Source organism: Lepidochelys olivacea, assembly GCF_965140295.1.
Source record: "Lepidochelys olivacea isolate rLepOli2 genome assembly, chromosome: 1".
NCBI classification, from domain to species: Eukaryota; Metazoa; Chordata; order Testudines; family Cheloniidae; genus Lepidochelys; species Lepidochelys olivacea.
In genome coordinates this window covers 270127247-270140863 of record NC_140411.1, presented here as the reverse complement: position 1 = coordinate 270140863, position 13617 = coordinate 270127247, and the positions used below count along the sequence as shown (strand labels likewise).

Below are 13617 nucleotides of genomic sequence, written 5' to 3'. Positions count from 1 at the left end.
CTCCAGCAACTGATTTATTAGTATTTAGAGAACTACCTGATATATTAATTAACCCCAATAAAATTATAAAAGGGGTAAAAACTAGGGTTATGTCATAGTAGGGATCTACTACAGACCACCTAACCAGGAAGAAGAGATGGATGTGGCTTTTTAAAAACAACTAATAAAATCATCCAAAGCACAGGACTTGGTGGTGATGGGGGACTTCAACTACTCAGACATCTGTTGGGAAAATAACACAGCAGGGCACAGATTATCCAATAAATTCTTGGAATATATTGGAGACAATTTTTTATTTCAGAAGGTGAAGACAGCTATCAGGGGAGAGGATGTTCTAGATTTGATATTGACAAATAGGGAGGAATTGGTTGAGAATTTGAAAGTGGAAGGCAGCTTGGGTGAAAGTGATCATGAAATGATAAGAGTTCATGATTCTAAGCAATGATAGGAGGGAGAACAGCAAAATAAAGACAATGGATTCCAAGAAGGCAGACTTTAGCAAACTCAGGGAGTTGGTAGGTAAGATCCCATGAGAAGCAAGTCTAAGGGGAAAAACAATAGTTGGCAGCTTTTTAAAGAGACATTATTAAGGGCACAAGAGCAAACTATCTCACTGTGTAGGAAAGATAGGAAGTATGGCAAGAGATTGCCCTGGCTTAACCAGGAGACCTTCAATGATCTAAAAATCAAACAAGAGTCCTACAAAAAGTGGAAACTAGGACAAAGGATGAATATAAACAAATAACACAAGTATTCAGGGACAAAATTAGAAAGGCCAAGGCACAAAACAAGATCAAACTAGCTAGAGACATAAAGGGTAACAAGAAAACATTTTACAAATATATGAGAAGCAAGAGGAAGACAAAGGACAGGGTAGGTCCGTTACCCAATGAGGGGGAAAAAATAATATCAGAAAATGTGGAAATGGCAGAGGTGCTTAATAACTTATTTGTTTCGGTTTTCACCAAGAAGGTTGGTGGTGATTGGACACTAACGTAGTGAATGCCAATGAAAATGAGGTAGGCTCAGAGGAGGCTAAAATAGGGAGAAAACAAGTTAAAAATTACTTGGACAAATTAGAGTTCTTCAAGTCACCAGGGACTGATGAAGTGACTCCTAGAATACTCAAGGAGCTGACAGAGCAGATATCTGAGCCATTAGCAATTATTTTTGAAAAGTCATGGAAGAAAGGAGAGATTCCAGAAGACTGGAAAAAGGGCAAAAATCTAGTGCCAACCTATAAAAAGGGAAATACGGACAACCTGGGGAATTACAGACCAGTCAGCTTAACTTCTGTACCCGGAAAGATAATGGAACAAATAAATAATCAATTTGCAAACATCTAAAAGATAATAAGGTGATAAGTAACAGTCAGCATGGATTTGTCAAAAACAAATCATGTCAAACCAACCTGATAGCTTTCTTTGACAGGATAACAAGCCTTATGGAAAGGGGGGAAGTGGTAGAGGTGGTATATCTTGACTTTAGTAAAGCTTTTGATACTGTCTTGCATGACCTTATCATGCAAGTTTCCTAAACAAACTAGGAAAATGCAACCTAGATGGAGCTACTATAAGGTGGGTGCAAAACTGGTTGGAAAACTGTCCCAGAGAGTAGTTATCAGTGGTTCAGAATCATACTGGAAGGGCATAACAAGTAGGGTCCTGCAGGGATCAGTTTTGGGTCCAGTTCTATTCAATATCTTTGTCAATGATTTACATAATGGCATACAGAGTACACTTGTAAAGTTTGAGGACGATACCAAGGAGGGAGGGGGTTGCAAGTGCTTTGGAGGATAGGATTAAAATTCAAAATGATCTGGACAAATTGGAGAAATGGTCTGAAGTAAACTGGATGAAATTCAATAAGGACAAATGCAAAGTACTCTATTTAGGAAGGAACAATCAGTTGCACACATACAAAATGGGAAATGACTGCCTAGGAAGGAGTACTGCAGAAAGGGATCTGTTCAGTTTGGCCAATGTACATGGCAGAGGGGCATTGCTGGCACATGATGGCATATATCACAAACCAGACAGTCTCTACGTAAAAGAATAAATGGACACAAATCTGACATCAGGAATCATAACATTCAAAAAACAGTAGGAGAACACTTAAACCTCTCTGGTCACTCAGTAACAGACTTAAGGGTGGCAATTTTGCAACAGAAAAGCTTCAAAACCAGACTCCAATGAGAAACTGCTGAACTAGAATTAATTTGCAAACTAGATACCATTAACTTGGGCTTGAATAGAGACTGGGAGTGGCTGGGTCATTACACAAATTGAATCTATTTCCCCATGTTAAGTATCCTCACACCTTCTTGTCAACTGTCTGAAATGGGCCATCTTGATTATCACTACAAATGTTTTTTTCTCCTGTTGCTAATAACTCGTCTTAATTAATTAGCCTCTTAGAGTTGGTATGGCAACTTCCACCTTTTCATGCTCTCTGTATTCTGAAAGGATCGGGCCAGATGGCTATAGGAGAGTAACAGAAGGCAGATATATTAGCCCCAGGCTAAGTAGGTCCCTTTTCCCTGGGTAAGGTAACAGGGAAGGTTGCAGAACAAACAGGAACCTTCTGGAGACAATTAAGACAGGCTGATTAGAACACCTGCAGCCGATCAAGAAGCTGCTAGAATCAATTAAGGCAGGCTAATCAGGGCACCTGGGTTTTAAAAAAGAGCTCACTTCAGTTTGTGGTGTACGTGTGAGGAGCTGGGAGCAAGAGGCACTAGGAGCTGAGAGTGAGAACGCAGACTGTTGGAGGACTGAGGTGTACAAGCATTATCAGACACCAGGAGGAAGGTCCTATGGTGAGGATAAAGAAGAGGTTGGGAGGAGGCCATGGGGAAGTAGCCCAGGGAGTTGTAGCTGTTGCACAGCTGTTCCAGGAGGCACTCTAGACAGCTGCATTCCACAGGGCCCTGGGCTGGAACCCGGAGTAGAGGGCGGGCCTGCGTTCCCCCCAAATCCTCTCAACTGGTCAGACACAGGAGGAGTCGACTGGGACTGTGGGTTCAGAAAAATGGCCAAGCTGAGGGCTGCCATGAAGCTCCAAGGCGAGCAAATCCGCCAATAAGCGCAAGACCCATCAAGGTAGAGCAGGAACTTTGTCACAGTATGTATATGTATCTTCTTACTATATGTTCCATTCTACGCATCTGATGAAGTGGGCTGTAGCCCACGAAAGCTTATGCTCATATAAAATTGTTAGTCTCTAAGGAGCCACAAGTACTCCTGTTCTTTTTGCAGATACAGACTAACACAGCTGCTACTCTGAAACCTATCAGGATAAGAAATTTCTCATTCTCTTGCAAAGCTTCTCTCCTAATTCATCAACAATGGGAAGTAGCAAGAATTGAATCACAGAAGTGTAGGAAGATAAGTAGTGTCTTAATTATTATTATTATAGTAGAATAATAGGCAGGAAAGGAAGTTACTCTCATATAAAGCAAGGAATTAGGTGGGAACCAGCCCAGTAGCAACTTCCTACTGAAAGATGCCTCTGCAAAGGAATGGAAACTTACTTTGCAAATCTTCCTCAGATGAGGTGCAGATACTTTTCCCCCAGTGCCACTAGGGACTTCTGTGAATAGCTTCCCAGATGCCTAGCATGCCAACTGGTGCAGGATTTTAACATGTTGCCTGTAGCAACTTTGAGATCTGAAGACAGGGCCAGATTATGACATTCTGAGGCCCTAAGCTATGTCAAGTGTAAGAAGCCCCATACCATAAAAAAAAAAAAATTTATTATTTTCACAGAGAGGACATTGAATATATAAACACAAAATCTTTATACTTGCATATATACAAAGGCAAAGTTGTAAAAATAGAATAATAATTAACTAAAACGCATCTTGCAATATGCCTGTTTGCATTATAAAATAGTTTCAAATTAACATATTTTCGACTATGATCTCTTAATTAGTAGATATGAAAACTTTATATCTACATCAACACAAAAGCAGTTACAGTTACACAGACCAGCTTACCTAACGGAAGCAGTACAGCCTGCAGTATGTCTGTTTGCACATCACATTCATTTTAACACTGAAATTTAAAACATTTTCTTCTGTGATTTTTGGTGAGCAAATGATAAGCTATGGAGTGTGTCACTTTCGATGCACAGAATGCTTAGGGCAGATAGCTTTTCTTGCAGAATTTTCTAGGCAGACATCTCTATTCATGTTTGCTTCTCTATCCTCTGTCTCCCCCAGGACCACTAATTAATCTCGAGTAAACATCTCGGACACACAGAGTCACAACAAGCTATATGTGCGAAAGAGAGAAAGAATTTACCAGAAAAAAGACAGGTAATCTCTAGACAGGCATTGAGAAAGTGAGAAAAACTAGCCCATATTCAAGCAAATATAATGAATATTATAGGCTTTAATAGCCTATTAATCATAAATGCACATAGTTTGAAATAACTTGCTCACCAAGTACTCAGAATATTTTGATATATATGTATATCTTCCTTCACTTCTCTCAAAACCCTCTATTTATCCTTTCGTCAGCACTCTCTGATATTTACTGTGAAGGTTCCCGAAACTGACAGAAGGAAGCCAACACAAATGTATCCTCCTCAAGATCCACTAGACCCAAATCCATAAGATGATCACCTGCAAACTCAATCATGTGAAGCATGGATAGCGCGTGAAGCAGAAAGTGGTGCGCACGCTAAAATATACAATTGTACGTACGTACAGATCAAAAGAAGAAAGAACACACTAACACTTAAGAAAATGAAGAAAAACAGGAACGAAGGCACTCTATGACTGAGTGTGCTGGACCGTAAACAAAAGACGGTGGCCTTCTGGCTATTACCAGCCAAAGGGGATGCTATACATGACATCACTCCAAGGACGAGTCCCATAGGAGTATGAGCTTGGCAGGATTGCTTCACGACACTGCCATCTCCGACATCACATTTTCCCTGATTTTATCGGCAGTTAGATTATTTATTTATTTTAAAAAATTATGAAGGCACGGTCAGAATTTTACCAGTAGCAGCTGACCAACAAACCGCTGCCTTAGGAGGCTGATAGGAGACTTACTTGCAGAACTACTAATTTTACAAGTGCAGTTATCTTTTTTTTTCTAAGCCCTGGCCTCCTGCCTGTCAATAATGAACAATTTGTGAAGCGTAATGGTATGGTAAAGGTATTTGTGTAGCCAGATGTGTATATTTTTGTCATATTTGAACAAAAATGACTATATTTAGAAAGAATCTTCTTTTCCCATATCTCCTTTATTTATCAACCAATGTTGATAAAATTTGAAATGGAGTCAGTTTTTTCTTTTTTAGAGGCCCCTCATACTGCGAGGCCCTAAACTGTAGCTTAGTTATTTTATGCCTTAATCCGGCCTTCCCTGAAGGGATTTTGGATAGAATGAGATGAACAGGGTACAAGTGGCATGTGTACTCCATATATGCTTGAGATATATCTTTAGAGCACTAGAAATGCCCATTTATGGCACAACTTTCCATAGGAGCGCTAAAGGTTAGAACAAAATGATGGAAGAACTATGACCAAGGAATTGTGGAAAGAGAAATTTATCTTGAACAGAAAGATTTCTGGAGCTATAAGAATAGCCTTTTCCTCAACAACAGCGCTGTGGTTTTCATACAGGCGAACCAATTCAAAAACCTGCTTTTCTGAGCGTGCCTAGAAAGGCCAGCCATTGGTTTGTCTAACCTGTCGTTCTGATTAATCTTGGCATCTGATGATACCCAAATGGAGAAGCCAGTGTGCCTCCCCACAGAATGCCTCTATGGCCAGTACTCATGTTTCTATGGTGCTTAGTTGTACAACTCCAACCAAGCATCCTGGAGAATCTCTAGTATAGCTGAGACTACCAGAACTTTGTGATTGTCATTATACTTGTGTAAGCACAGGCAGGATGAGCTCCACCCTGACATCTGGTGGTGAGGTGTGGCAAGTTGTGGAAAAGAACTTCAGGGGCTGATCTCATTTGCATAGGCACACCCATCCCGCCTAGCATGAGCCCATAGCTGCCCAAATGGTCACTTTGGCTGCTGTGGGATCCCCAGTTTCTCTGTTATTAAAAGACTTTTGCTACACTCAGACTCTGTGCTTGCGAGAGGGGAAGTATTGCCTCTTAGAGGCGCCCAGCGGGGGTGGTATATATTTGTCCCAGGTCACTGGGTGGGGGCTCAAGCCGGTTTTTCATTGTGTTATTGGAATGGATCCCCTAGATATTGAACCCGGCCCTTGTTGCTGCCAACTCTGATGTGCAGAAGGGTTACACTTGTATTACAGTAGCATCTACAGGTCAGGGACCCACTGTGCTGGGTACAATACAAACATTTTTCCTCTTTCCTCTCACATCAGAAACATAAATTTGTCTATATCAATGAATGAGATTTCCTGGTTTTTTTTTTTTAAATTTTTGTTATGCATGCTTGGTGTTACTGCTGGCTGTTTACAGGGAGGAAGTAACATGCTATTCATCCTGGCGTGGGGACCACACAACCAAAGAGGGGTCTGGCTAAAAGTACCTCACTGTGGAAGTAACTTGACTGAGATCCCTGGGAGTCTGTACCCAAGTGAGTAGTGAAAGGACAAACAAGGACCACTTGGGCCTTTACTCGGTAAACAGGAGTCATTTTTAACATGAGAATGGATTTCTCACTTTCCCCTTTATCATCCCATGAAGGTTCAGCTTCCTGGGGAGTGGAATCCTCAGGTGCCTCTCTTCTTGTAAAGTTCTCTCAAAAAGTGTTAGAGTGTGAAATGAAGAACTCTATAAAACTAAGTTATACTTAAGTATTTTGACACGTGATTTCATCTTCCAGCTTTTATCATCAGCTATACAAAATGACTGATATTTTGACTGACTTAAAATGAAGCACTGAGAGACAAATTCATTCCTACTTTAACTCCACGAAAGTGAATGGTATTATGTTAATGATGGGTTATTTAACAGGAACTAAATTCCCATACATTATTCTGTGTACAGATCTCAACTCTGGTGAGCCATTGTTAAAAAGAACTATGAACCCATTCTCAATTTTTGCTTCAGACAATTTTCACACTAAAACCTAAAGTTTACATAGTAAGCAGAAAACATTCACAAACTAGATCCAGGGCAGACTGTCCTTTTTACCAGCTTAACAGCTTTGCTAGCAACACTATGTCCCCACCCTCTTAACTTGTGCATGTCCCAAGCTGAGAGAATCCCTAATATTATCCGTATACATACATACACACACACACACATACTCTACTGAATACACAGTTCACACAAAGAAAATATTTAAAAAAACACACCAAACACACACACACAGAAATGCAATCTAGCAAAACAGCACCTGACATTGGGGTGGCAGCGAACACCATCACCCCTCACAGACCTGACCAGGTCAAATCCTGGCACTGCCTACTGCCTCTTTGCAAACCTACAGGCCTGAAGGTACAGTTTCCCAGCTCCCCACTTGTCCCCATTACTATCTTTGGTTATCCATTTAAAGGAGTTTGGTCTGTTAAAATGAAGATACAGTATCATACTCTGTACTGCTGTAAAACAGTTAGGTCTGTGAAACTCTCTGCTGCCCTTAACTCACTTCATGGGGATCAACAGGTGTGGGGGACAGGCCCAAACTGTACACCTACAGAACAGCTCAATGTGGCAGTGGGTGAACCTCAAAGATTTGCTCCCCCCAGAGTGTTCTTCAGAAGAGGAGAATCTGCACCACTGTTACCACAAAAAGAGAAGTACATTTATAACATAAAAGTCTCACCTTTTAATAGCGAAGAGTTCATTAATAGCAGACTTTACATCTGCAACCATTTCCATTTTGGATTTAGTTTCTTGGGCTGCACTAAAAAGTAACATGGAAATATTACAGAGACATAGGTGTACGGTTTTCGGTAGATCAAAAATTGAAACAAACATTAACTGTAATAGCAATTCTAACATGTTAAGTGCATCTGCAGAACTTCGGTCATTTTCTTTCAGAAATTCCTCAAATGCAATTGTATCCTCTTCTAGCTTTGCTTCGGCAGAAGTGGCCTCTTTCTCGGCTTGCATTGCTAATTTCTCCAGCTTCTTTATAGTTTGTTCTTTTACTTTTACTGCGTACTAGGAAAACAAGAGAGTGGGGAAATGTTATGTACAAAATGCTGTCCAAATGTATTTTGTATCTGTATTTCATTATTTCAGGGAGCAAAGTAAACTCAGCAAGACATGCTCAGAGAGATAGGAATAGCTGCCCTAATTCAGACAAGGAAATACAGTATGAATTAATGTCCAAAATATATTACTGTATTTCAATGCTAAATGTACAGATTTAAACACAGTGTAAAGAAATACAAAATCAAGAATCCAATAGTTATATTTTTCACTACATATACCAAGCCTGATTCTCCATTGTCCTAAGGCCCCTTCATGCAGTTTTGGCAACAGAACGAGACCTTAGAGGTAGCAGAGCTTTCCCCAGGGACTATCCTCAGTGTAAGGGAGTTCCTTGGGCAGTACAGAGCTGGCAAAATGACCCTGTGCTGGTCCCCTGCCCAGGGGGCAGAGCTGCAGTGCTGCTGGAGGCATGCAGCCTGAACATCAGTTAAAAGTTAATGGTATGGAAAAACCTGCACTGTAGTTTGTGATGTAGCTGCTCTTCTATACTGAGAATTTCTGTCTCCAGTGATATCAGTTTGGCAAAACTTCCAAGTAAGGTCTGACTTGTCACTGAATTGGTAATTGTAGAAAAAAAGCAGCCCATCCAAACACTTTTATTATGATGAATGTGAGCCTTACTCAACTTTTTTACCAAATTCAGGGCCAAGTCCTTTAAATACTTAAATATGTGAGTTAGTTTTACTCACATGAGTAGTTCCAGTGACTTAGATGACATTGAGTAATCTTACTGTGTTTGCAGGGTTAGACATGCACACTAATGTGGAACCTCAGGTCAAGGTGCCTCTTACCATCACAAAAATTCAGACTTAGAGATAAACAGAAATATTCTAATCTAGTTACTTGCACTATTTTTATTTCACGTAGTGTGCTTTTATAACTACATTTTTCAGAAAGCACCAACCATAAGAACAACAACATTTTAGGGTACCTGCAGCAGAAACAACTCCTTCTGTTCCTTGATATAATCTGCTAAAGACTGTTTGTCACTTTGGCAACCTTTTAAGAGAATTTAAATGTTGTTAAAATTAATCTGATGATGTTACTATTATTCTTCCAAATTCCACGGTACAAGATCCCATAAATTACATTTGCATTCAAAGAATTACAATACATGTTTATATCTTATTTAGTTTGATAAGCAAAAAATGGCATTATAAGAAGTCTTACTGGGATTAGTTTCAAAGAATTAATTGACTAGACTTCCCAATGCTCTAATTTTGAAAACAGCACATCACATAAAGGAACAACGTTTTGCAGCAGACTAATTCTTAGTACAGTGGCCCCCAAACTGTGGGGTGTGCCCCCGCAAGGGGCTCAGGGGAATATTGGAGGGGGGGACATGGGGGGCTCAGGTCAGCTCCCAAAGGGGATGGGGAGGGAGTGCCACCCAGCCCCGCTCTGCCCCCAGCCCAGCTCCAACCCAGCCACAGCTCCACTCTGCCCCCTGCTCTGCCCCCAATCCAGCCCTTCCCTCATTCCTTCTCTGTCGCCAGGCCAGCTCCGCCTTTAGCGACAGCTCCTCCCCCATCCCCAGTTCTGCCCTCAGCTCTGCCTTCAGCCCAAGCTCTCTGCTGAGGAAGCCATGGCTGTGCAGTAATGGAAGGGGGGACACAAACAGATTCCATTACTGGTAAGGGGGGGCATGACAGGAAAAGTTTGGGCACCACTGTATTAGTTACAGACTGTGGTGGTGGTGGTGAGATGGGGATACCAACATTTTCACTCTCTTCAAAATTTGGATGCAAGTCTAAATCCTTGTCCAGAATCCTGAAAACTGACCTGCGTGCCCAACAATCAGATCTTGCAACCAAATCCCTTTGCCTATATGGAGCTCCACTGAAATCAATGGGGTTCTATGCAGGTGCAGGGGTCCAGTGACAGGGATCCAGTTACAAAATCTGGTCCTAAATGACAGATTTTAGGTGTATGATAGATGAAAATCTATGCCAAGGTAAGCAACTCTGACATGTGTATAACAAAATGTAAAACTAAAAGAACGTACTCACATTTTGCAAAAGTAAGAGCCCAGTTGGGACCAGAAGTAATATACCCTTTATCTATTGTAGCCCGGGTCTCTCTTTCAATGACTGAGTCCATCTTTTTCACAGAGTCTCGAGACTTTGCTCTTGATGAAAATGTGCTCTTTTCATGGACCTTCAAATTCTGTTGAGCCTTTTTATCCTGCATTTATAGATTTTCAGATAAATGTGTTTATTAATGACACTATGAGCTCTTGGGTAGGGACTTACCTTCCTGTAAAATACCATACATCTACGGCACTGTATAAATAATAACTCAGGGCCCTATTCTGTCACCCATATTCCATTTATTACCAAGTCCTGTAAAGATTTATGCATGTGTTTAACTTTACTAATGAGCAGCTCCATTGATTCCAATGGAACCACTCACGGTGGTAAAGTCTAGCACGTGTGTAAGTCTGCAGGCCTGTGGCCTTAGTCTGTAAGTAGTCCCATTGGTCTTAATGGAACTACAATACAGTTAGAGTAAGATACTCAGTGTGAGTAAGCGTGGTAGAATCTGGCCCTTAGCTTGTACACAGTAATGGCCCTTAATATATAAGTACTCTTTCCATTTGCTGAAACAGTTCAGAAGAACAGAGTGTCTATGAATATTCATACACATATAGTCGTATTAGATATTTAACTTAAGATGCTATGTGAATTCATCTTTAAAGTACATTGCATAAAAGTCACTAAAAGAATAAGTTTTCATAAATTTATTTAAGTTATTTAATTTATTTATTATTAGAAACATAGAAATTAGAGATGAAGAACTGGTCATTTCACCAGTGCAAGATTATGCACTACAGTACATACATTATGTAGCATGTACTCCTAACAAGTCTTTTGATCTTTGATTAGAAAGTTATATAGCTAATACACAGGAAAACAACACAAGAGTTGTGTGTGTTTCTTTGTTTTCTGTGTTAGTTATTTAGGGTCAGCTTTTGGATTTGGATTTTTTTAATCTTTTGAAGCCCTCATATTCTTAAGAACAACAGTCAGAAAAGGCTATAAAGTCTAGCTGAGAAGCAACTAAAGCATCAGCTGTTGCTGGGAGTTATAACAGGTTGAACTATAATTCTATGCTGGGCAGACCGCTGGCACCCAGGACACCACAAAAGCCCCGATTCAACAAGATACTTAAGCACGTAAGTACGCCCATTGACTTTACTGAGGGCATGACTACACTGCCACACAGGTCTAACTAAAGGGATGTGAATAGCAGTGTGCAACAACGTGCTGCACTGTAACTCAACTCCCCTGTGTGGACTGTGCAAATACAAACTTATAGGTCCCGAGTTCACACTAATGCAGGAAGTTTGCACCTGCAGTGTCCACACAGGGGAGTTACAGCACAGCACTTTGGTGCGTACTGCCGTTTGCACTCCCTTAGTCCAAACTGCGGGGCAGTATAGACATGCCCTGAGACATGCAAAAACATGATCTAAACTAAAGTGTCCCTAGCCGCTATTTGCCAGAAGCTGGGAATGGGCGACAGGGGATGGATCACTTGATGATTACCTGTTCTGTTCATTCCCTCTGAAGCACCTGGCCTTGGCCACAGTCGGAAGACAGGATCCTGGGCTAGATGGACCATTGGTCTGACTCAGTATGGTTGTTCTTATGACTAATCACATGTTTCAAGTTAGGCACATGCTTAAGTTCCTTTCTGAATTGGGATCTAAATCAGTAGGGAGCTGGGGGACCTACAAAAAAATTGAACAAGACAACTTGACGATGAGGGGTGGCTTTGGAACGCTGGCCTGAGGGAGAATGTTTCTTTTTCTATTCTGCTGGGTCTGAGGCACGCAAAGTTTCTGGGCACAATGGGAATGGGGCACAGAGTTCCATCAGTTTTACTTTTGTGAAGTTATGACAAAAATATTTTACACTGAGAAAGTAAATTTTACACAAAACCCAACTGGTCTGAAATAATGTTAAGTCCAAGAGTGTATATAACAAATTTGCGTTTGTTCTCTGGATTGGTTCCAGAAATTTAGAAACCAGTTTAGTTAAATCAATGCAATTTCTGAATTCAGACCAGCCCAAAGGCTGTGGTCAGCCCTGATGGGTCAGTGACCTACAATACTTTTACAGTTAGGACACAAGCTTAAAGACCATTCAACAAAACTCACAAACAAAAAACAATTCTCAGGACTCCCATAGTCTCCTCCTGTATGAGTGAACTTCAGATCATTTTGCAAATATTAATAAATTTAGCCATACAATAAAGCAGTATGGAAATAAAACATTATGAACCCCATTTACAGATGAGGAAACTGAGGCACAGAGCTATTATGTGACTTACTCAAAGTCACACAGAAAGTCCATGGCAATGTCTGGACTACAACTCAGAACACTCTACCCTGAGTTCTGTGCCTTACCCATGAAACCATACTTCAGTTCTTAGGCTGACCGTTCTAGAAATATGCTACTGGATGACTATATCTGGGGCAGCCTGATTTTTCCACTCTTTTGAAAGCATGTACTTCCTTTGAGAAACTATTGCAGGAATACTACATATACACATCCATCATCAGCAAAAAGAAATTTAAAATGCAGTATTTACCTCCACAAAAAATTTTAACACATTGTACTAAACTGATTTTCCCTCACATTATTCCTAATTTGGAGGGGGTGGGGTGTGGAAGAGTATTTATTTGCAGACTTTTCACCACTTTAATTGCTTTGTTTGGTGAAATGAGTTCCTTTCCCCCTAAACAGTGGGACTTGACAGTTACAGGTAAAGTACATTAAATTAATAACATACGTAGACTTAGCATAGGCTCTGGCAATTAAAACTGACACAAATGCATACCTCTTCTTTGGCCCTACATTCAATGTCTCTGTAAAGAAATGGCTTGCAGTCCACAATTGTAAAAGGAGTCTTCTTTTGATTATCAGTGTCGTAGTCTATAAAAGATGAAAGGGAAAAAAATTATATTCTGATACCTTTTAAAACACCACCATGTAAAATTCAGTCCAAAAAGCTGTTTTAGTGGAACATAAAGCTTGTGATTCAAACCCGTCAAACTCAGGAAATTAGAGTGTGCTATCCTTTGGCACCCGTCACCCTATCCTCTTGCGTATACATACAGCGAATCTCACCCTTAGTGCACAACAAGCCCTTTCTCGCAGTTGTTAAGCATTACACAAAATTCACGTATGGTGTTTATTTAATCAAAACATTTTTTTACCAAAACTAACGCTCTGAAATCTCGGAGTCTGGGACTGGGACGGTGGAAATAAGGCTACTGATGCCATCCCTACTTTCTGAAATTCCTTCCGGAACTGCTGAAATAGACAAAGTGGGAAAAAAAGCATGAGCATTAGAATAGTAAATCTGATAAAGGCTTGAGGCCAGCTTGTCTTTCGGTCTATGCATAGACACAAATTGAGTAGTAAGGCACATGATTAAATACGAA

At 40.5% G+C, this 13617-nt stretch overlaps 1 protein-coding gene across 7 annotated transcripts in view; it reads right to left on the bottom strand.

Annotated features, from left to right (window-relative positions):
- Window positions 1–13617, bottom strand: part of CCDC38 (coiled-coil domain containing 38) — a 38867-nt gene that overhangs the window by 20664 nt on the left and 4586 nt on the right. For 3 of the 7 annotated variants that reach the window (XM_084650648.1, XM_084650647.1, XM_084650644.1), the window contains exons 2-6: window positions 13390–13486; window positions 13011–13105; window positions 10175–10349; window positions 9097–9164; window positions 7771–8111 (exon numbers count right to left, since the gene is read on the bottom strand). In XM_084650648.1, the coding sequence (XP_084506774.1) occupies window positions 7771–8111; window positions 9097–9164; window positions 10175–10349; window positions 13011–13105; window positions 13390–13456 (746 nt within the window). In that variant the 5' untranslated portion in view covers window positions 13457–13486. Of the gene's footprint in view, window positions 1–7770; window positions 8112–9096; window positions 9165–10174; window positions 10350–11713; window positions 11899–13010; window positions 13106–13389; window positions 13487–13617 lie in introns of those variants that run through there. The other 4 variants (XM_084650649.1, XM_084650645.1, XM_084650646.1 and 1 more) reach the window with 3 other exon arrangements.